The 25,583-nt window shown below is 40.2% G+C and overlaps 1 protein-coding gene across 5 annotated transcripts in view; it reads left to right on the forward strand.

Annotated features, from left to right (window-relative positions):
- The first annotated feature begins 13,636 nt into the window (after positions 1–13,636).
- Positions 13,637–25,583, forward strand: part of LOC126175729 (calcium-independent phospholipase A2-gamma-like) — a 78,782-nt gene continuing 66,835 nt past the window's right edge. For 2 of the 5 annotated variants that reach the window (XM_049922670.1, XM_049922672.1), the window contains exons 1-2: positions 13,761–14,173; positions 14,778–15,183. In XM_049922670.1, coding sequence (XP_049778627.1) covers positions 14,118–14,173; positions 14,778–15,183 — 462 coding nt within the window. In that variant the 5' untranslated portion in view covers positions 13,761–14,117. The other 3 variants (XM_049922675.1, XM_049922673.1, XM_049922674.1) reach the window with 3 other exon arrangements.

Below are 25,583 nucleotides of genomic sequence, written 5' to 3' on the forward strand. Positions count from 1 at the left end.
GCTGCACACAAGGTAGTGTTCTAAATTCTGATTTTGAGATATTAACAGCATAGTAAAAGTTACTACGACGTTTTAAGCATATTTTGCCTATTTCTTAAGAAACATTAATGGTTTAAACTATTATGTTATTGCTGTTTAAGTGGTTTGCTATTGCTGTCTTAATGGTTAAAATTCATTTTAAAAGATTAGCACCTACCACATATTTCGAGTGACAAAACGTTTGTAAACAATTTTTTCAATTAATTTTTTTCATCGAGTTTCACAGTTTAAACTTCGACTATTTAAGTCAGATACTATCATTTAGAATGTGTGCTGCTTGAGATACAAATGAAATTAAAGTAACAGTTTTTGCCTTGTGCAGACAGCCCAATGCTCAGGTGAGTGGAGACAAATCATTAATTTCATAGTTTGAATGCTGCTCAAATGCGGGGAATTTTTAAAAGTTCCTGTGTAGTGTTACACATGATTTCTCCATACAAGACAAGGAATTTTACCGAAAAAACAGTGTTTGGAGTAGTAAATTTGTAACTAAAATTTTTTGTTAATTATATTAATATTCTTGCTAAAGATTTTAATTAGTATAAAGATGATAATTTTAGGAATGAAAAACGTTTTAAAAATAATAATGAAATTAATGCATTATAATTTTTGTTAATTGATTCTAGTGCATTCAAAATTGATATGGATTTCTATATAGTACTAGTAGTACTAGTAAGTGGGTACTTTCAGTGTAGTTGCCATGTTTTTATTGCACACCTTTTTTTGGTTAATTAATTTTTTATAATGATGTGGTCTTACACCTACAAAGATTTTATTTAAATTGATACTGTGGAAACCAATTGTTGTCAATTGTGCCACATCCATCAACAACTTTATGGAGCTTGGCATACCTGCATTTGCTATAGAAGTCTTCTGATTATATTAATCAACAAGGCATTAATTTTTCACACCAGAAATAATTACCTAACTTAATGATCAACAATATTCACATAAAAGAAGAAACACTCACACCCTAAACTAAGAGTGAATTAAATTTTGTGGGATTAAGTGAAATGAGTGACATAGACTGAATTATAAAAAGGAACTCAAGTCTGATAATATAAAATTCTTTGCAACATATAAAATTCAATAATTAATTAATAGTCCCATCATCTACAGCCATAACACTATGCACAAAAATATTTAATACAAAAAAGCACATTAAAGGGTTAAATGTGAAGAAGCAGACACAATGAAGAATTGTATGATTTTCATTTTTTAAGAATGTTAATGAAACATTGAAACGAAACACAAGTTGTAATGAATCATCATACTGCTGTTGCACAAAACTGTAATACAGCACGTAAATACCCAATGGCCTCTTGTATAAGCAGTCTCTAATGGAATGCCAATGTGGTATACCACTTGGTATTTATATCATGTCGGTAGTCTAGAATGTCTACAAGGTTACAAATCGACTTATCTTCCTTCATTGACTTTGCATTCTCCCAGTATTTTGAGCAGTTTAAATGTACATAAAGTTGTACATGTAAAGATGGCGTATTGAAATTTACACTCAACCTAAACAACTAGTATTCCTGCTCAAAAAAAAAAATAAATAAGCGTAAGCTGCAACTATATACATCTTACTCCTTTTCCAACGTAAAATATTTTACTCACTCTGAAGTCCATTTTAAATTATCTACCGAAATTTGCGAGATATGATCATTTGATCCATCTTTTGCTATGTGTAATAGCCAGAGTGGGCAGGGCCTGCCCTATCTTAAATAGCCCAAAGCATCAGCAGACTATGACTGATTCTTGATCATTATTTTTGTCGTGTGAACGCAAGGGCTTTTTAAAAACTAAAAATTACAGTGCTTACACGAATAATTTAGTGGAAGGAAGGCATTTTCGACTTTTTCTGTTCTTGAATGCATATTCGCCCAAGTAATATGTCACATTTAGCGTCATTAATCTAACTTGCTTTTTCTTAATATGTTTCTAATAACCAAAAATGAAGGATGTGATGTGAAAAAGATGCTTTCTATGTGCATTTAATTCCTTTTCTACTGTATTTGTATCGATGGCAAATGAAGATAGAACTCAAAAACTACAGCTTGTTTGCTTACTGGTACTGCTTCTCATATGTCAGGTTTTCTGCTTTCAACTCATACGCACAACATTTTTAATGTTCATGTTCACAAAAAAAATATGTGCGTGTTCCTCGTTAGTCCACACGTCTGCAATCAGGAAAGAAGCAAGGCATGCTGTTGCATCTTGTGCACATCAAAAAAGTAAATAATTATTGAAATGTCAAAGAAACAGGCTGCATAAAGGTTTACTTTTGTACAGAATAGAGTTCTTGTAGTATTGAAATGTCAGTGCATTAGTCTCAATTTACACATCTTCTCACTTTAAAATTTTACCTAAGATGTGTCATTCAGTGTGTGGCCAATAAAGCATTTTACATGTTAAAAACGTGTTCCAGACTTGTGCAATGCATTGGATGTTATAAAGGGCATGGTCCTCAAACGCTGAAGACCCCTCAAAACTGATATTTTGCTTTAACATGTACGTAAGTTATTTTTAGTAATATAGCTTAATCTGTGTAACAAGTAGGCTTACCTTTCCAACAGTAGCCTATTTGCTTCTTTTTCCAGAATCTGTCTCGCCAGCACCTCTATTGGTTTTTCAGGAATAACCAAATACACAATTGGAATCTGCATCTACTTCATCAGCTTGATTTTACTTTCAACTTTTATTTTAATGTTTTCAAAGTATATAAGTTTGTACTATGCTTTGTGATATATCGACAGTTAGTTACTTAATTTGTTAATTTCACGTTGCATGTAGTATTTGTACAGTAAATCGTAATGATGCACAAAAAATTATTTTATATTAACATCAATTTCTTTTTTGTAAATATGCCTCCATGCAGATCATTTATTAGTTTCTTCTTTAAATTAAAGACAGACAGATGTTAGTCAAATTCCTACCCATCATCGTTTACTTATTACAATAATGTATAGTCTTCTGCAGAATAGATGCATTTGTCAAAAGGAAACCTTATTAGTTAAGTTTTGAACTTTAGTTTGCTGTCTGTCAAGCACTTCATATGAATGGGTAAGTGATCAAAATCTTTGGTTGAGGCGTTTTAACGCCTGTTCATACAACACACAGCCTAAAAGTGGCAGAATGAATGTCATTTTTCTATTAATGTTAAAATTATGTACATCATTGTTCCTGTTGAAATGCAGTGAATTATTTACAATAAACATCACGTGGGAGAAACTATACTGTGCAGCACACTGAGCAGCAGGCAGGCATGATGAAAAGAGTGTTCAGGTACGTTTTCGGCCACAGGCTTCTTCAGAAAGGAAGCAAAGTTCGCAAACACATTCATACAATCACTCACACACACACACACACAGACACACACACACATACACACACACACACACACACACACACGCATGACTGCTCTCTCTGTCTGTTCTGGGCAGAATCTTTTTCTAAAGAGGGATAAAATGTGAAAAATGAATAGTTATCGATGGGAGGAGTTAGAACATGTGGCGTCTGTGTCTCCTTAGAGTTGACACGACTCGGTGGAGATGGTTGCCCCAGTCAGTATGATGTGGAATGGCGTCCGTCTCTCATGACAACGCCACCCTGTAACTAGTAGAAAAACACAAACCCCTCACATGGTTTTCTTTTGTTGAGATTCCGTGACACTTTTCAGCATGCGCGAACTGGCTAACTGTAGTTCGTTTTATTATGCCTGGTTAGATAATGGTTGTTGACTATTAATAATATAGTGTCTTGAATCTTCAATCCATCACCCAAGTCATTGCCACGTTAAGGAATTGTGAGGATGTTGAATTGATAAATTGTTATTCTGATGTCAAGACATTGCTACGTCACATGTTCAATAAATACACGACGTAATTCCAGAGATAACATGTACTTAAGCAATGTTCAGAATGCATCGTAATCTTTGGACAAATCGATGATTGTTCATTGTTCAATAATCATGAATTCACTTTTCACTTCATAATATTCTAACAGTCAATTAATTTTCACTAATACCCATGAAAATGCCTATTCAATTATGTAGGCGACACGAAGAATTTAAGTTTGAATCCAATTTTATTGTTCCTTGTAATTAATTGTTCCTACGCTGAGCAAGCACACTGATTTCTCACTCAGGGAATTGCTTCTGTTTGCATCAGTAATCCTGTCGTTGGCGACAACATCTGACAACTCGGCATAATTGTACGTTCTTCATGTTGACGTTTGTATGTTACCTACTCGAGACTAATAATTGTTTCTCTATCGGCAATCTTTCTTTTTCGATGTCCTTGAATGTTCATACTTATTCAGTATCATGGAGGATAAGTCCCATCACGATTTAACTTCATCACAAATCTCCGTATCATATTATCTTGCTAACGGTAAAGATGAATTTGATTTAGTATAACTTCTGACTAATGCTTCAGGCTATATTGCAAAACTTTCAAACTTCTGATAGCTTGAAACAATCTAGTAGCGCTTACATGCATGCTACGATCGCGATAGTACTAAAGAGCGACTAGAGAGCAGCTGAAGCTAACATTTCCATTTCCGAGTTACATTGTAATGTAGTCACATCGAACTTCGTTTTCGATATGGCTGCAACTCTCTTATGTGGGAAAAGTTATCTTTGGGCAATTTACCATCTGGGCTTTAACCTTCATTATTAATTATTTTGCAATTCTTTCTTTGATGTTTTTGTTGCGTATCCTATCATATTCTTTCATTCAGTCTCTATTTCATGATAAATATTATTATTCACATGACATTCCTGCTGATCAAATTATCACAAGTGTAGATTTTGTCGTCAGCAGTTGCTGTCACTGTCAAGATGACTAATTTTCCCTCTTCTTTTACGACAAAGGTTTGTTTATTAGTGTTTCTGTAATTGTATTGGGGTGTTACAAAGCCCCCCCCCCCCCTGGACGATGAAGTTGGTATGTGACTTCCTGCTTCAACGTCCCTAACCAGGTAATGTCCTTGCTTTTATTGTTGGCACATTCAAACACATACATATATACATACAAAATTTAAATCATTACAATGGTTTTTGTACAATAAAATTAATTTAAGGTTAATGTCTTATGAATAATTCATTTTTCATTTTATTTTTGGCGCATCGCCACAATGACGCTGCATCCTCACCAGACCATGCAAGCTGCAGAAATGGCCTGGTTTGAAGCCAGTTTCTTCTCCTCCATCAAACATGGCGAAGCTGCCAAAGCATTGGACCGTATATGGCAGCAAGTACAATCTGATTACTTGTCCTCATCTGGTTACTCTCAATCTCTAGTGGCTGCTCTCCTGGTAGACTGCACTAACACCTCAACACAATCTGCCCTAAGAATGTCTGCATCACCATTGTTCTATATGCTGCAACAATTAAATAACTTCTCTTCTTGGTACATAACATGAGATTACATATTACTATTGCAGTTCATAATGCTCATTCTGCACATTGTCTCTGCATTTAATTAATAATGTTTGTGGTAACTATGACTAGTCTATCGCCACTTCACAAATGTACTATCAGTCTATGCACAAGTACAACATTCTACACATCAACGCCATTCTATGAGTTTTCCTTTATCAGTTAGTTTCTTCCTCTTATTCAAGTATTATTGGTTCATATATTCATTTCTATTCTCTTGTAATCGCCTCTCATCTTTTCAATCCTCAAAATAAGTGATTTTGTTTAAAGAAATTTCCCTTTTGAATATTGGTAGTTCATATTCCAATTATGACTTTTCTTTTGTCTGTGACCTAAATCATCATTACTGCTCTTAGAATTACCGTTATTTTGGTTAAATTCTGGAAGATGACTGTTAATTTGATTGCCACTGATCCAGTTGTTATTACTAGTGTTATTCCTAGAATAATAATACACTCCTGGAAATGGAAAAAAGAACACATTGACACCGGTGTGTCAGACCCACCATACTTGCTCCAGACATTGCGAGAGGGCTGTACAAGCAATGATCACACGCACGGCACAGCGGACACACCAGGAACCGCAGTGTTGGCCGTCGAATGGCGCTAGCTGCGCAGCATTTGTGCACCGCCGCCGTCAGTGTCAGCCAGTTTGCCGTGGCATACGGAGCTCCATCGCAGTCTTTAGCACTGGTAGCATGCCACGACAGCGTGGACGTGAACTGTATGTGCAGTTGACGGACTTTGAGCGAGGGCGTATAGTGGGCATGCGGGAGGCCGGGTGGACGTACCGCCGAATTGCTCAACACGTGGGGCGTGAGGTCTCCACAGTACATCGATGTTGTCGCCAGTGATCGGCGGAAGGTGCACGTACCCGTCGACCTGGGACCGGACCGCAGCGACGCACGGATGCACGCCAAGACCGTAGGATCCTACGCAGAGCCGTAGGGGACCGCACCGCCACTTCCCAGCAAATTAGGGACACTGTTGCTCCTGGGGTATCGGCGAGGACCATTCGCAACCGTCTCCATGAAGCTGGGCTACGGTTCCGCACACCGTTAGCCCGTCTTCCGCTCACGCCCCAACATCGTGCAGCCCGCCTCCAGTGGTGTCGCGACAGACATGAATGGAGGGACGAATGGAGACGTGTCGTCTTCAGCGATGAGAGTCGCTTCTGCCTTGGTGCCAATGATGGTCGTATGCGTGTTTGGCGCCGTGCAGGTGAGCGCCACAATCAGGACTGCATATGACCGAAGCACACAGGGCCAACACCCGGCATCATGGTGTGGGGAGCGATCTCCTACACTGGCCGTACAACACTGGTGATCGTCGAGGGGACACTGAATAGTGCACGGTACATCCAAACCGTCATCGAACCCATCGTTCTACCATTCCTAGACCGGCAAGGGAACTTGCTGTTCCAACAGGACGCATGTATCCCGTGCCACCCAACGTGCTCTAGAATGTGTAAGTCAACTACCCTGGCCAGCAAGATCTCCGGATCTGTCCCCCATTGAGCATGTTTGGGACTGGATGAAGCGTCGTCTCACGCGGTCTGCACGTCCAGCACGAACGCTGGTCCAACTGAGGCGCCAGGTGGAAATGGCATGGCAAGCCGTTCCACAGGACTACATCCAGCATCTCTACGATCGTCTCCATGGGAGAATAGCAGCCTGCATTGCTGCGAAAGGTGGATATACACTGTACTAGTGCCGACATTGTGCATGCTCTGTTGCCTGTGTCTATGTGCCTGTGGTTCTGTCAGTGTGATCATGTGATGTATCTGACCCAAGGAATGTGTCAATAAAGTTTCCCCTTCCTGGGACAATGAATTCACGGTGTTCTTATTTCAATTTCCAGGAGTGTAGTTGTTGTTATTACTATGCCACTGTTTAGCATGCTCCATCAGCATGTCGATAGAATCGATTACTGATAGGAATTGTTCTATGTCAGAGTTGGGAACATGAATTAGTTTTTCTCGAATATTAAAAGGTAACCTGCCCTTAAATATTAGAATCACTTCTCTACTCGAAATCGGTTCGGTCCTATAACGCGTCTTATTCAAATAGCGTTCAAAATACTGCTGAGTGTTTCCTTTTTCGAGTTGTAAAATTCTGTTTGGTATACTTCCTTCCGCAGTTTCTCTTGTTTATTCAGGGACCAATATTTATCTAGAAATAATCTTTCAAACTCAGAACACTTGTTGCAGGTCTCGCTGACTTCAGCGGCCCATAACGCTGCTTCTCCTACTGCTTTCGATACAATAAACTGTAGTTTATAATACTCCGTTCAACTACAGGGTAATATTTTTTTAAAAGGAATTGATAAATACTCTGGCTTTGATGTTATTCTTTTCATTCGAAAATGTCGCAAACTGTCGCATTTTGAAAATACTATGTTCTATTCCTACTTTCAATGACGAAATGCATCTTCTCTGAACGTAAGGATCATCCTCCTCGTCTGACTGGCTGTACATTTCCCACGGTTCACCTACATACATGCTATGTTGCACTCTCGGGCGTTTTCTCTCGCACTTGGATTTCGTATTGTTACGTATTTGTTCATTTTCCTCCTTGGAATTGATTCCTGACGGTTGCTCGGAAGACCAAGCGATACTTAGCACATTCCTCGACAATTTTGTCATTAATTTGCTGAAGTTCTGTTACAGAAGTCTCTATCAGAGAATTATCGGTCGTCACGTATCCCCTTACTTGCTTTTGGGTGCTCTCAATAGCTAAACGCACCTTTCCGTCAATTCTACTGTTTTGTTTTCTATCTTTTCTTTAAAGTCTCTTGCTGTTCAGCAAACTTAGTATTTAAAGTCGCTGGCTGTTCAGCGAACTTACTATCCATATGAGACAACTTAGTATTTAAATCATCCAACATAGTTAATTTTTCCAATATGGCACTAAGGACATCTATATTTCCTGACCCCGTTGGTGTAATGTTCGGCATGTATTCGTTGACTGCTTGCTCCTTAGGATAGGAATTATTATCCTCAGATTCCATTTTCTTACTTGCAAACCCAGAGGCAGATACACTAGGGATGTTGATTTTGTCTGACTCAGCAAAAGATTTTATTCCCACATTGACAATCGTTCTATTGATCTCCTCATGGTCTGATACTTCACTCAATTCATCACAGGATTCCGGAACAGTTTTTTTTCGAAGTCCCTACACAACTTTCTACCTCTTCTTGACATGATGTAAATTTTGTTAACTACCTTTTACTAGCAACCACGCTAACTATAACCATAATTGTCACACAATACTACATTTACTATCTGCTTGACACCAGAACAATGCCACCCTGTAACTAGTAGAAAAACACAAACTCCTCACATGGTTTACTTTTGTTGTGAGTCCGCGACAGACTTTTCAGCTTGCATGAACTGGCTAACTGTAGTTCTTCTTTTTATTATGCCTGGTTAGATAATGAATGCTGAATATTAATAATATAAAGTTTTGAATCTTCAATCCATCACCCAAGTTATGGCCACATTATGGAATTGCAAGGATGTTAAGTTGATAAATTGTTATTCCGTTGTCAAGACATCGCTATATCACGTGATCAATAACTACACGACGTAATTCCAGAGATAACATGTACTTAAGCAATGTTCAGAATGCATCGTAATCTTGGGACAAATCGATGATTGTTCACTGTTAGATAATCATGAATTCACTTTTCACTTCATAATATTCTAATAGTCGATTAATTTTCACTAATACCCATGATAATGTCTATTCAATTATGTAGGCGAAACGAAGAATTAAAGTTTGAATCCAATTTTATTGTTCCTTGTAATTAACTGTCCCTACACTGAGCATTCAAACCGATTTCTCACTCAGGGAATTGCTTCTGTTTGCATCAGTAATCCTTCTGACAACTCGGCATAATTGTATGTTCTTGTTGGCGTTTGTATGTTACCTACTCGAGACTAATAATTCTTTCCCTCGGCGAGCTTTCTTTTTCAGTGTCCTTGAATGTTCGTGCTTATTCAGTATCACGAAGGCTAAGTCCCATCACACATCTCACACGATTTAACTTCGTCGCGAATTTACGTATCCCGTTGTCTTGCTAATGGTAAATATGACTTTGCTGTAGTATGACTTCAGAATAATGCTTCAGTCTATATCGCAAAACTTTCAAACTTCCGATTAGCTTAAAACAATCTAGTAGCGCTTACATGCATGCTACGATCGCGATAGTACTAGAGAGCGACTAGATAGTATCTGAAGATAACATTTCCATTTCCGAGCTACATTGTAGTCACATCGAACTTCCTTTTCGATGCAGCTGCAACTCTCTTATATGGTAAATGTTATCTTTGGCTAATTTACCATCTGGACTTTAACCATCATTATTATTTATTTTGCAATTCTTTCTTTGATGTTTTTGTTGCATATCCTATCATATTCTTTCATTCAGTCTCTATTTCATGATAAATATTATTATTCACATGACATTCCTGTTGATAAAATTATTGATAAAATTATCACAAGTGTAAATTTTGTCTTCAGTAGCTTCTGTCACTGTCTGTGTGACTAATTTTCCTACTTCTTTTACAACAAAGGGTTGGTTATTAGATTTTCTGTAACTGGGGTGTTACAAACATGAGATGCTGCATCAACAACCAGCACTGTTACATAGCAGTGTGTTGTGCAGGGACAGTTCTGTTGACACACTGGTTTGGATGCTTGTGGTTTGTAAAGCAATGAAACACAGGAAAGAAGAATTTACAAATATATTTTAAATTTTTTGTGTTAGACATACTTTGCTGCATAACCAAATTTAATACATGGACTCAGCAGTGAGTGAGAAGAGCCTTCAGATGTCTTGTTACAACCTTATTACTGATATGTCTGACCATCCATTATTGATGCTCCATTATACATCTGGCCAACCAACTTCTCTGCAGTGGCAAATTCTTGAACTATGCAGTCAACATGAACAAACGAACTATTAATGGTTCTGTTTCGTTGACATCAGCAAAATATTTAGTTCACTTTCCCTTCATGCATTATTTACTTTCTTAATAGAAAGATCTGATTCATTATGTCCCCAAAATAGCAGCTCTTGTTTAGCTACATAACACACAGCATCAAAGAATATTTTACAATTTTCCCTGTCCTTTTAACTTGTTCATTGTGTTGGCTAATGTTACTACAGTGCTGCACATTTAATAAGATGGCCATTCTGTCCTTTCCAAACATTTTTAATTGCCAAAGTGATTGAATGTCATTTTGTGATTTCGAATGTCTTTGTTGCACAACTGACAGGTGACTTAAATCTGAAAAGCTATGTACCTTCCACGTCAATTCTTCTCTGTAAAACAACAAGCATGGCCAACAGAAGGTTTTATTTGAATCAGGTGAACCTGTCAACCAATCAAGAGTTTCATATTGCAAAACAGAAAAAAAATGTCTAGCGTAATGTCCTTTTTTGCCCTCATGCTATGAAACTAGGTTAGATGGCCATGACTTTGGTATACCTTTTTTTAACTAGTTTCAATTTTTCTTGTAGAATTCTCATGGAAAATGGTTTTTCTAGCAAGTGGTTCAGAGTCACATTTACTTCCATTGTCAGCTCTAAATTGGAACAAAAACACTACAACCTACCTCAGCATTTCAAACAAAACCCTACATCTCATTTTAGATTATTAGAATTAAGTACAGTTCAAAATAAAAACCGAAAATTTCTTGGGGAACTTGTCTGGAATCCGCAAGTCCCATGTGTGAAAGCGTCCTTGCCGGTAAAAGTGAGCGGCTTAGTGTCTTCACTGCTCAAATCAGTGATGTCCAGTCGCAACCACCTCCCGAAAACCCAACGTTCATACATCCTGCCATTCCCGCCCACAGTTCCTCAACAATGTGTGTGGCCTCGACGTGTGACGCAGAACATGCTTCGTGTAGTCATTCGCCTGGATGAAGGCGAACAAGAAATACAATTCATTCGACCAACAGGCGACACGTTTCTATTGATTCGCGGTGAAAACTCAGTGATGCTGTGCCAATTGCAATCATAATTGACGATGTCGTCGGGTCAACATAGGAACATTAGGGATCGTGTGATGTGGAGCTCCACGTTCAACTATGGCCTTTGAAGACAGTTCTGCGTGCATCAGCATTGTACTCACATATACGATATTGCAGTGCCTAATGCCGACTTACGATGCACTGTTCCTTTGCAAATGCATGCACGTCTGGAGGAACGAGCACTGCGGCGACTACAGCCGTTTGAAATAAGTTAAATGTATTCGCAGTTGCGAATGTCGATAACTATCCGCAGTATAATGGAATGACGAGAATGAAACTTTGTGCCCGACTGAGTATCGAACCCGGGTTTCCCGTTTATGGTGAGCGGTCGGCTTACCATTTGGCTACCCGAACACAAGTTATGGCCAGACACAAACTTCCATGTGTCGTCGGCCAAGTGTCTACAACCTGCACTCGTACGTCCATTATGTATATTCCCGCATAGGGGATACGTTTTACTCGAAAGTTGCTCGCCTGATGTCGACAAATTTGTGCTCTGATAGCCAACTGATAAGGCGGCCGCTCACGACAAGTGGGAAATTCTGGTTCGAGTCCCTGTCCGTCACGATTCATTGTCGTCGTTTATGCAGCTGATGGTTATCGGTATTCACAAATACAAATACATTTCATGTGAAACATTGTACTTTGTCGTCAAATCTGCCACAGATAGCTTCCATCTTGTATTACGCAATGGGGTATCAATCGACCTCTACGTTTTGTGACGAGTAGACTTCGGGCTTTTAGGTTCTAAAAATCTTAAATACTGAAGTATTGTGAAAAACGGCGCTCGGCATGTCTTTCAGCTGCCGGTGCAGGCTCATAGTATAATCGTCGCCTCCACGGAGTTTCGGTCTTTTTGGATACCTCCCGCGCCAACAGGTCACAGCATCTTTCTCCCTTCTTTTCATCTACGAGTGTTTTGTGTCACCATTTACATCAATAAGCCACAAAGAAATTACATAAACCTTTTAATTCATAATAGTATCTGCTTATTGTTGATTGATGCATAAGTTGGGGTCACATTTGTCTCATGACAAACGCCACATAAATTTTGGCAGGTTACAAGGTCGATGTTTATGCTTGTTAGCGTAGTTAGTAAATATACCTAACAAGCATGTAACTTCATTCAGATTGTTTGTATTTACTAGTTTCTAAATATACACTTATTGTCTAAATTACTTACCATTCGTATTTCCAGTTATTGAACGAATTGAGAACGTCGTCGGCGTTATGCACACACATAAAAGTCAGCTGCTTCCCGCGATTTGTTTTTCAGTACAAATGAAAACACGTTACAAACAAGTGGGGGGACGCGAGGGACCGTCACCTCCATGGAATGGAAGTACAAAGTCACGGCCAGTCAATGGGTGAGAAGAGGGCAGAAGTTGAAGCATGTTCATAAAACAGCAGCATGGGGGATACAATACGACAATGGAAACCACGCAGCTGTGTGTTTTCGAAAGGTACAGTCGGGCATGCGATGAGGCGTCCGTTTACTTCGTGTGCCATCGACACCTTCCTGGTTACAATTTTTGAGCGAATACGTATTATATTTAGAATTGTTAGTAGTGCCTGAAAGTCGGGGTATTTGTGCTCCGTCTCTAATGACCTCGTTGTCGACGGGACGTTTATGCGCCTCGCTGTTACACAGTTTGAGTCCGGTTTTTCGCCCAAGTGACATTGATAGTTGGGCCAGTCGACATCTTTGATTCTAAACGTATGAGATGGGTAACATATATGTCATAATCGCATTCTATTGATGATAGTTGAATGTCTGCGCATGAGACTGATCTGAATTTACCCAGACGTACTACTGCGTGCTACAGAGATGGGATACAAATAAAACCCTCCCTGTTTCTGCAATTTTGCTGTACTTCCAGGCTATGAGCCTGATACTGCCACATTCCGTACGACATTGGTATCCGAATAATTAGCTTGTGCTGGTCGGGAAATTTGTGCGTCCCAGTCGCAACAACAAGCAGTCAAATAGCGTTATTAATGGCAGGCGAAGTGTAATGTTATGTTTTCTTTCTTCCGCCCTTGGCTGTGTGTGAAGATAAGCGAGGTCATTTGAATCCAGGTAGCTTCTACGTCTTTTCTAATGCTGTGCGTAGTTCTGAGTGTACGAACTACGAGCACTGCGAAAAACCTGTTCTTGATATACTACCTACGTAGACGTATGGAGCTCTCTCATTGGTCAAGCCTACAGAAGACAGTCACGCCATCCGCTGTCAGTGAGTGACGTTGTAACCGTAAATAACACAGGGACACACAAACCGTTTCATATACACGTGCAGACATGATTAACTTAATCAAGAAAAATTTTGCGAGAAAATATTTCAAGAAAGATTCTAAAACGTCACATTTTTCTCTTGTAAATGAAAGACTTTCCATTTCTTAGTAAGAATGCCCGGAATTTGCAGTAGTAAACATGTTTCAAGGCCTATACGCGAACATTTTTGGCTACAGTGATTGTTTGCGAATAGAAAGGTAAAGGTGGGAGAGCAGTAATATAAATGCGAGCATGAAGCGCACTTGTGTACAAGTTGCGATGAGTGCATAAGTGATGTTGCTGTGCTCAGTCGCACAGTGTAAAGATGTCTTTAAGCAAAAATATTCCTCGGTGCAGTCAGTGCATCTGTATGTCAAAAAGGTATTTGTATTTCTGCAGTAACTATCAGTATCCATTTACTCTGTTATAAACAATATTTAGAGATAGGATAAAGAGATTACTCACATGAAATTGTGGTAAGCGTGATAATGCGAAATGCTTACAGGATTGTAGTTAATAACAATCGTGTGCTTCAGAAGTTAGTGAAACATGGTTAAATACTTTGGCATAGTAGTCACTAGTGCTGCGAAGGATGATGATATGCTGTCGTCCTCAATGGTGTAATCTAATCCGAATGACACAAATATGTGCGCCTCACTATCACGATTGACAGTGAGAATGTACGTCGTCTGCTGCAACAAACATGGCGAACAAATTTATTGTAAGCAAATTGAGGAAGGTGTTACAGTGAACCAACCCCTCGCTTCCGTCAGTTGTTCACAATATCGTAATTAATTTAGGTTAAAGGTACATGTATTGATGGAATAGAGCTTATACATTGTTTTTGGGATACGGCAGATGACGTTTACCAGGCAGAAAACTGTAACTTCCATACTCGTGTCAAATTTGCGTAGTGGTGACATTATTCTCTTAATATTTAACGTTATATCGATTGGTCACAGGTACACTGTCTGTTTTCTTCCAGACAATACGCCACTCGTAACCCCATTCATGAAAGATCTACATCAGTTGACAATGAAAAGCTGCTCGAATCTGCCTCGAAGGACATGCCCACAAATCATTGGAAACTGCTTAATCAACTGAAGGATTTTGTAACGAAGACACCCATTAACAAAGGTTTATTATTTGTATTGAATAATGAATGGGCGAAAGTTCTTCAGAAGATTCCATCACTTCAAAATCAGCTGAAGAAACAAGATACGTCGACCATATCACAGAGTTTGCAGAAGGTTACCACCAAGGAAAGCAGTCCCCAGGAATTAGCAAATGTTTTGGAGGGACCGAACAAAAAGCAAAATGAAATTCGAATTACAGATTCGTCACAAGAAGTGTTGCCAAAATGGAAATCATTCAATAAAGCAATGTCAAAGGTATGGCAATTAGTAACACTGTATTCATAAGCACAGATATATGTAAATAACATGAATATGTTACAAAGCCTGAAAGCCACTGCTTAAATGTAGCATAGAGTGTAGCATAGACTAGTAAGTGATTCTTGATTGGCTTGTTTGCATTATACACTTTGTAAAATAATTAAAATCATATTATTGCCCTCTGAAGATTTGTCATCATGCTACAATGAAAATAAATAACTCTATTATACACAAACACTATGGAACCATAGGGGTATGTTTATGAAAATGGGTCAGGAGGTTGGCTGTGGCCTTGCTGCAGGAACTGTTATGGCATTTGCCCTAAATGATTTAGGAAAATCACAGGCAACTTAAATCAGGATGGCCAGACAGAGCAAACACTATTCTCCCAAATCGGAAATCAGTGTCTCAACAAATCTGCACTGCTTCGTTAAGTTGGTTCCTACTGTACATTGTTCTCTTGATCATAAACAACTTGCACAAAATATTTTATACTAAAAACAGTTTTGTAGTGCACAAACTGTGGATGCCTGTTGGTGATTCCAGCACCAAGAATGTGCACATCTCAATGTCGTCACATCAGTCCATCTGGAAAAGTGAGTTGTGTGAGATGTTGAGCTCAGGAGAACAAGACATTACCATCTGTGCACTATAGCGCTGGACGTGTCGGTGGTGGTGTCCTCTAAATAATCTTCGTGTAGTCTGCTGTGATTTTGAAGCATGATTTAGCTGTCATTTCAAACAAGTGTATTTAAGTAATTTTTTCATCACTTTGGGCAGTTCATTACACACCTTTGTTTTGAGTTTTTGTTAGTGAAATCCAAAAGTGACTTTTGTTCCATGGTTATGGATAAAACTATTAGTGAAACACTTACTAATGTTTTCTGTGATACACACAACAAATTGATAATGTACTCACTTGGTGCATTAAGGATACCCAGTTTTTTAAATAGTTCTTTACAATGAGCCCAGTTACTGTTCCAAAATATTATTCTCACAGCTAATTTATTACAGTTTGAAACTATGGCAATGTTTCTGTCTTTGATCCCCAGAAAGTAATCCCATATCTTAGAATTTAGTGCTTGTAGGAGCAGTGTATCACCACAAGACAATGGCTGTTACTAGCTGCTGCTAGAACCTAGAGAGCATAACATGCTGATGACATTCTTTTTGCCAGTATCTTTGTGTAATTATTCCATGTTATTTGTCAGATCAGTGTTCATCTCTAACAACTTAGTGTTTGTTACATAATCTGTGGGTTTATCATCTGTGCTCAATGTGATAGTCGTTTGCCCCTGTTTGTGCTGAAAGGCATGCCGTTTGTTTTCCTTATGCTTATTGTCAATTCTTTATATGCAGCCCACTCACAAACATCATTGAGGGTGTCATTTGTCTTCCCTGTTAGGAGTTCTGGTGTTTTATTAGTAATTACGATGTTGCAGCCATCAGCAAATAGAACTTTTTCTCCATGTCTTAAACTGTCCTGAAGGTTATTGATATTTATTAAGAACAGAACTCAGACTTCACAGTACATGTACTCCCTAGTAAAGTTCACTGTCAGCAAAGTACAGTGACTAACTAAAACTACAGTTGTTTTTTCACTAATGTGAAAGTTTTGTAAGTACTGTAAGAGCCAGAGCCAACTTTTAAAGTGAATGCAACAAAAAGTGTGAAACATTAGCACATACACTGCTACAAGGATCTCTCCTCTATCAGATACAAGTGCTCACATTCTGCTTCATAATAATGTGTAATTATTTGGTTATTCAGTTATTTAATTATTCAATTATTTGCACATTATGCAGATCACAACTGTTATATCTTGGTATGATTTAGAATGGGACAGTTTTAGAATTATTTTTCACATACCTGGTGAATAATATGGTAGTGTGATAATTAATGATTGTCTTAAGCCACTTCTTCATACAGTGATTCACAATGAACTGTGAATCATAGCAAGTCTGTGCATCGCTACCGTAGTGATTGTAAGGAGAAGATTAGACTAATTACAGCATCCATTGGAGCATGTAAACAGTCATTCTTCATGCACTTCATACATGAATGGAACAGAAAGAATCTCAAATATACTATCTGATCAAAATATCCAGGTGCCTGTTAGTCGAGCTTAATATGGGCTGTGTGCATTGTTTGCTTTTGCTTGAATCTGCTGGGGACACTTTCAGACGTGTCTTCCTCGACTTCAAAGTCACTGAACTCATGTGACCAACCCATTCTACTAGTGCTTTTCGACTGCTACCACAATACTTCCAGCTTCCTTTTATATTGGTGGGTCCACCTCTCAAGGCATCTAGTGGTCAATTCCACATTATGTAGGGGTATCTGGATACTTTTGATCAAATGGTGTAACTGATGCCATGGGAAAAACCCACATCCATGCACTTCACAGTGGTTTGCAGAGTGTGGCTGTAGATGTTGATTGCAATAGTGGTCTGCAGAACATGGAGACAACTAATTGCCTGACCACATATCAGCCTATCTGTAACATTCATGTTCTTATCAATATACGCATAATTAAAAATATCCTGTTTCACATACAATTGTCTGTGTGCTGCTTTCCTTTGTAATTCTAGTGTGAGAATTAACTAGAGAACTTAGGTTATAAGGTTATATTTTAAGTGAGGTTGTATTTAAAGTGAAACTGTTTATTGATTCTTAGGAGGACACCCACTAAAGGCATCAACACAACAAAATAATTTTTAATTGATCAAATATCAAGAATTTGAAATAAAAAATAGCAAAAATTGTTTGTGTTGTTAACCCATACCCCATATTAAACAAGCACAAAAGCATTGCCCTTTAGGCGGAGGGGGGGGGGGGGGGGGGCAGGGGAATGCCTAATTTGCAAACAGTGAGTGGAATGCAGGGGGGAGGGTGGCGGAGTGATATGTGCTGTTAAATCAGTTACTATGTTTTCTCAGAGTGAAGGTAATATCTCACTACTATGAAAGCTAGAGAGCTGAGCATGAGATCTGGCACATGGCAGTCAGAAGTTCATGTTTACTCTCATTTACTTTCTACACAATTGTAACAGTTTCATATTTTACCATGTGATTATATAAAGCTTATAGATGTTAAGTTGGTAAATAAACTGAGTAATAATATAATCATAACATTATTGCGAGTAAAATGATTGTTGCAGTGCTGACAAAAGGAAGATATAATGTGAGAAAAAATGCCAAAACATACAGAGAATATTATTTCTCATATGTCAAAGTATGGGTTGATGGTTTTTTGACATTCTTGTACCAAGTGTTCCATTGCTTTTTTAGACAAACACCTGTATTACATACTACCACTTAAAAAAAACTGTTTGGAAGAAAACTATATTTAAATTCAGAAATAACACTGAGAGGGACTTTTAAACCTAGAATACTGAATTTTGAATAAACCTGTGCTGAAAAAATTATATCTGGAAAAATGTTGTTGTTGTGGTCTTCAGTCCAGAGACTGGTTAGATGCAGTTCTCCATGCTACTCTATCCTGTGCAAGCTTCATCTCCCAGTACCTACTGCAACCTACATCCTTCTGAATCTGCTTGGTGTATTCATCTCTGGGTCTCCCTCTGCGATTTTTACCCTCCACGCTGCCCTCCAGTACTAAATTGGTGATCCCTTGATGCCTCAGTATATGCCCTACCAACCTATCCCTTCTTCTAGTCAAGTTGTGCCACAAACTTCTTTCCAATTCTGTTCAATACAGCCTCATTAGTTACGTGATCTACCCATCTAATCTTCAGCATTCTTCTGTAGCACCACATCTCGAAAGCTTTTATTCTCTTCTTGTATAAACTATTTATTGTCCACGTTTCACTTCCATACATGGCTACACTCCATACAAATACTTTCTGAAACGACTTCCTGACACTTAAATCTGTACTCGATGTTAACAAATTTCTCCTCTTCAGAAACACTTTCCTTGCCGTTGCCAGTCTACATTTTATATCCTCTCTACTTTGAACATCATCAGTTATTTTGCTCCGCAAACAGCAAAACTCATTTACTACTTTAAGCGTCTCATTTCCTTATCTAATACCCTCAGCATCACCCGATTTAATTCAACTGCATTCCATTATCCTCTTCTTGCTTCTGTTGATGTTCATTTTATACCCTCCTTTCAAGACACTGTCCATTCCGTTCAATTGCTCTTCCAAGTCCTTTGCTGTCTCTGACAGAATTACAATGTCATTGGCGAACCTCAACGTTTTTATTTCATCTCCATGGATTTTAATTCCTACCCTGAATTTTTCTTTTGTTTCCTTTACTGCTTGCTCAATATACAGATTGAATAACTTCGGGGATAGGCTACAACCCTGTCTCATTCCCTTCCCAGCCACTGCTTCCCTTTCATGTCCCTCAACTCTTACAACTGCCATCTGGTTTCTGTACAAATTGTAAATAGCCTTTTGCTCTCTGTATTTTACCCCTGTCACTTTCAGAATTTGAAAGAGAGTATTCCAGTCAACATTGTCAAAAGCTTTCTCCAAGTCTACAAATGCTAGAAACATAGGTTTGCCTTTCCTTAATCTATTTTCTAAGATATGTCGTAGGGTCAGTACTGCCTCACGTGTTCCAACATTTCTACAGAATCCAAACTGATCATCTCCGAGGTCAGCTTCTACCAGTTTTTCCATTCGTCTGTAAAGAATTTGTGTTAGTATTTTGCAGCTGTGACTTATTAAACTGATAGTTCGGTAATTTTCACATCTGTCAACACCTGCTTTCTTTGGGATTGGAATTACTATATTCTTCTTGAAGTCTGATGGTATTTCTCCTGTCTCATACATCTTGCTCACTAGATGGTAGAGTTTTGTTAGGCCTGGCTCTCCCAAGGCTGTCAGTAGTTCTAATGGAATGTTGTCTAATCCCGGGGCCTTGTTTCATCTTAAGTCTTTCAGTGCTCTGTCAAACTCTTCACGCAATATCATATCTCCTATTTCCTCTTCGTCTACATTCTCTTCCATTTCCATAATATTGTCCTCAAGTACATCGCCCTTGTATAAACCCTCTATATACTCCTTCCACCTTTCTGCTTTCCCTTCTTTGCTTAGAACTGGGTTTCCATCTGAGCTCTTGATATTCATGCAAGTGGTTCTCTTTTCTCCAAAGGTCTCTTTAATTTTCGTGTAGGCGGTATCTATCTTACCCCTCGTGAGATAATCCTTTACATCCTTACATTTGTCCTCTAGCCATCCCTGCTTAACCATTTTGCACTTCCTGTCGATCTCATTTTTGAGACGTTTGTATTCCTTTTTGCCTGCTTAACCTACTGCGTTTTTGTATTTTCTCCTTTTATCAATTAAATTCAGTATCTTTTCTGTTACCGAAGGATTTCTACTAGCTCTCGTCTTTTTACCTACTTGATCCTCTGCTGCCTTCTCTACTTCTCAGAGCTACCCACTCTTCTTCTATTGTATTTCTTTCCCCCATTCCTGTCAGTTGTTCCCTTATGCTCTCCCTGAAGCTCTGTACAACCTCTGGTTCTTTCAGTTTATCCAGGTCCCATCTCCTTAAATTCTCATCTTTTTGCAGTTTGTTTAGTTTTAATCTACAGTTCATAACCAATAGATTGTGGTCAGAGTCCACATCTGCCGCTGGAAATGTCTTACAATTTAAAACCTGGTTCCTGAATCTCTGTCTTACCATCTACTTTGTTTTTAGATATATATGATATGGTTATAATAGAAGGAAACATTCCACGTAGGAAAATTATACCTAAAAACAAAGATGATGTGACTTACCAAATGAAAGTGCTGGCAGGTCGACAGACACACAAACGAACACAAACATACACACAAAATTCAAGCTTTCGCAACAAACTGTTGCCTCATCAGGAAAGAGGGAAGGAGAGGGAAAGACGAAAGGATGTGGGTTTTAAGGGAGAGGGTAAGGAGTCATTCCAGTCCCGGGAGCGGAAAGACTTACCTTAGGGGGAAAAAAGGACGGGTATACACTCGCATACACACACATGTGACAACGACGACGACGACGACGACAGAACAACACCCAATCGCTGGGCAGAGAAAATTCCCTGACCCAGCCGGTGAATCGAACCCAGGCTCAGAGGATTGACAATCCATCACACTGACCATTCAGCTACCGGGGGGGGGGGGGGGGGGGGGGGGGCGGACAATAAGTAGATGTCCAAGAAAGATTAGAATTTTAAAGTCAGTAGTGGCCGCTGCTCATGTGTCTAGAATTAATAGTAAAGTACATTAATATTATATGTCCCTCCAGCCATCATCATCTGAGTCTTCCTCTGCCAACCGGAAAGGCTCCAAGAAGTCAAACAGAAGTAAACAGTCTTCTCCTTTGCTGACTCGAAGATCGTCTTTGATGGTGTCGCCATATGATACCCTCGCCCAGCCAACCTCGGTGTCACTGGTCCGTACCACCAACCGTTTTTTGCCCTGGACTCTGCAGGCCAACACAAGAATGCCGATGCTTCTGTTGACCTCATGGAGCAGGATCCTCCCGCCACTGTGCCGTGTAGCAGCGAGTCTTTGAAAGCTGGCACTTGGCAGTTGCCGAGGTGACACCGCTTCATGTTTTCCTCATCATGACTCTCCAATGGAACTTCTGCAGTCTTCGATCCAACAAAGAGGATTTATGGCTGCTCTTAAAATCGCAGTGTCCACTTGTTCCTCTGCCTTCAGGAAACAAAATTGCATCCTCACGATCTCTTGCACTTCTTGCCGATCTGTTTTTTAATATTACATCATTGCAACATAACATCTTTACAACAGTACATGAGCAGAATTTTTGACCTTCCCCCTGAAGATGGCTCATGGGGAGTCATGCTGCTCATACAGAATGATGATCATAGTCAATCCATCTTCCTGACTACCTACCTTCAAGCTGTTGCAGTTTGCCTTTTCCTTCCTCACTTGATTTTTCCCTTTGTACTATTTACGTCCCTCCCTCATTCAATGTCACCAGGCCAGACTTCCTCTGGCTTATTGGGCAGCTAAGTCACCCCTTTGTGCTGCTTGGTGACTTTAACAGACACCATCCCCTTTGATGTTCTCCCAGAACCTATCCGAAAGGTGCCCTCTTGGCTGACCTTCTCAGTTTAATGAACCTCAACTGTCTTAACACAGAAGCACTCATGTTCATTTCAGACTCCACATGTACCTTTTCCCCTTTGGACCTATCCTTTTGCACTGCCGAGCTTGCCCATGTGTCGAGTGGCCCGTTCTCTCTGATAGGTACGTCAGCGATCATTTCCCGTGTGCTCCATTTGCTGACACCTACCCCGCCTATGTGCACACCCAAATAGCAGCTTACTACGGCTGACTGGAGGCTTTACTCCTCTCTGACGACCTTCGATGAACAACATTTCCTCAGTTGTGATGACCAGGTAAAAATCTTAAATACGTTATCCTTTACTGCCGCAAAATGTTCCATTCCTCGCACTTCCTCTTTAGTACGCCATGTCCTGGTCAGAGGTGTGCCACGACACAATTCATGCTTGGAGATGTGCTCTCTGCATTTTTAACCATCATCCTATGATGGTAGACTGCATTCATTATAAATAGTTGCATGCACAGTAATGTCGTGTTCTTCCGAATAGCAAAAAAACTAGCTGGATTTCATTCACTAATTCTTTTAACAGTTCCACTCCCACTTCCTTTGTATGACGGCTCTCTGGGACAAAGATCCATTCTCAAATTTCCAGCCTGACAGTCGCAGACAATGTCATCGTGGGCCCTATTGCTATCTCCAACACCTTGGACCGCTGTTTTGTGGACGTTTGAGCTCCTCCCACTATCACCATGCCTTTCTCCATCGGAAACAAGTGGAAGAGGCTCGGGCGATACCCTTCTCTGTTCAAAGTCGTGCTGCCTTTACAGTGAGGGAGCTAGATCATGCTCTCACTTCATCTCTATCCTCCGCCCTAGGGCCAGACGTGTTCACATTCAGGTGTTGAGCACCTTTCTCTTGCAGGCAAATACTTTCTGCTTAATAAGTACAACCGCTTCTGGAGAGAGGGCACGTTTCCCAGAATCTAGCATGAAGCCACTGTCATACCCATATCTAAGCCTGGTAGGGACAAAGGTCTTTCTCCTAACTACCGGCCTATTTCTCTTACCAACTGTGTTTAGAAGATGATGGAATATGTGATTCATGCCCGGTTGGTATGGTGGCTAGAGTATTGCAATTTGCTAACCACTACACAGTGTGGATTTTGAATGCGCCATTGTGCAGTTGACATCGAGCGAGGTGGCGCAGTGGTTAAACACTGGACTCACATTCGGGAGGACGACGGTTCAATCCCGCGTCTGGCCATCCTGATTTAGGTTTTCCGTGATTTCCCTAAATCGCTCCAGGCAAATGCCGGGATGGTTCCTTTCAAAGAGCACGGCCGACTTCCTTCCCCGTCCTTCCCTAATCCAATGAGACCGATGACCTCGCTGTCTGGTCTCCTTCCCCAAAACAACCCAACCCTCTGCAGTTGACCATCTTGTCACTTTGTCCTCCCATATCATGAATGGTTTTCTGCAGAAATCCCAGATTGTGGCCATGTTTTTCGATTTGGAGAAAGCCTACGACACCTGCTGGAGGACAGGCTTCCGAAGCCGCATGCCTTGTTTCCTTTAGGAATTCTTAAAAGACCGAGTTTTCAAGGTACGTATGGGTTCTGCCGTGCTGGACACCGTTATCCAGGAAAACAGTGTGCCTTGAGCGTCATGCTCTTTGCTATCGCCATTAACCCTGTAATGGCCTGTCTCCCACTGGACATCTCCAGCTTCCTTTTCGTTGATGATTTTGCCATCTACTGCAGTTCTCCGTGGACTTGTCTGATTGAATGCCGTCTTCACCGATGTCTTGATCGATTTGCTCATGGAGCATCGGCAATGCTTTCAGTTTTTCACTGTCAAAACCATTTGTATAAATTTCTGGCAATGCAGTTGGTTTCTGCCACCGTGTTTATGTTTTGGCCCTGTTGCTGTTCCATTCATTGAAACTACGAATTTCCTGGAGCTCCCCCTCGATAGCAAACTTTCTTGGTCCTCCCAAGTGTCTTACTTGGCAGCCTGCTGTACGCAGTCCCTCAGTGTCCTGTGTGTCCTCTATGGTGCTTCCTGGGGAGCAGATCGAACTACCCTCCTCTGTTTGTGCCAGTCCCTTGCCCGTTTGAAACTAGACTACGTGTGCTCCGTTCATACATCTGCACACCTGTAACTCTTACGCTTTCTCAGTAGTATCCACCGTTGTGGCATCCATTTGGCCACTGGTGCCTTCCACTAGCCCAGTTGAGTGTCTGTCTACAGAAGCTGCTAAACTACCACTGTCTTACCGTCGTGACTTTATCCTCAGCAGATATGCATGCCATTTGTCTGCTGTGTGTTGCCACCCATCCTATGCCTCCTCCTTTGATGACTGCTTTGATCGCCAGTATGGGGCGTGTCCCTCTTCTCTGTTACCCCATGGAGTTTGCTTGTGGCTCTTGCTCTGGCAGCTTAACTTCATGTTACGTGCAACTTTCCCAGTGGGTGTAAACCCTTCACCATCTTCGCTTCATGCTGCGGCCCATGTTCAGCTTGGCCTTCATTCACTTCCTAAGGACACTACTCCAGCCTCACTCTATCATCTTCAGTTTCACGACGTTTGCACGGAACTTCACCATAGTACCTTTGTGTACACTGATGGCTCTTGGGCTGACCGTGGTGTCGGGTGTGCCTTCATCATTGGCACTGATGTTTTTTGGTATTGGTTTGTGGAACACTGTTCAGTATCTACAGCAGAGCACTTCACCCTGTATTAGGCCACACAGTACTTCCGACGACACAGGCTTTTTAACTGCGTCATCAGCTCTGACTCTCTCAGTGCCCTTCAAAGACTCTGTGTGCTGTATGCCATCTATCTGTTAGTGCAACGGGTCCAAGAAAGCTGTCACTTGCTCACTCTTGATGGAATCACTGTAATATTTATGTGGGTTCCTGCTCATGTCAGTCTGACAGGAAACGAGGCCACTGACGCTGCTGCCAAGGCTGATATCTGTGGTGTTGTATGTCAACAAGTGGTGACACTTTGGCATCACAGTTGGCCCTCACTTCATGGGAACAAGTTCCAGGTTATTAAGCCTCTCCCAGCGGCTTGGACAACCTCCTTTTGGCCCTCTCACTATGAGGAGATCATTTTAGCTAAGTTGCGTATCAGGCACTGTCTTTTTAGCCATCTCCATTTGTTAAGTGGTTCTCTTCTGCCACTTTGTACTCGTTGCGCTCAACCTTTGACAGTCCGCCATTTCCTGACAGAATGCCCCCCCCCCCTTTTTTTTTACTGCTTATGTTATTGTTTGTGTTTGCCATCTGAATTATTGACAGTTTTTGCAAATGACACGCAGGCTGTCAACCGCATTTTACTTTTTATTTA

Source organism: Schistocerca cancellata, chromosome 3 (genome assembly GCF_023864275.1).
Source record: "Schistocerca cancellata isolate TAMUIC-IGC-003103 chromosome 3, iqSchCanc2.1, whole genome shotgun sequence".
Classification (NCBI taxonomy): domain Eukaryota; kingdom Metazoa; phylum Arthropoda; class Insecta; order Orthoptera; family Acrididae; genus Schistocerca; species Schistocerca cancellata.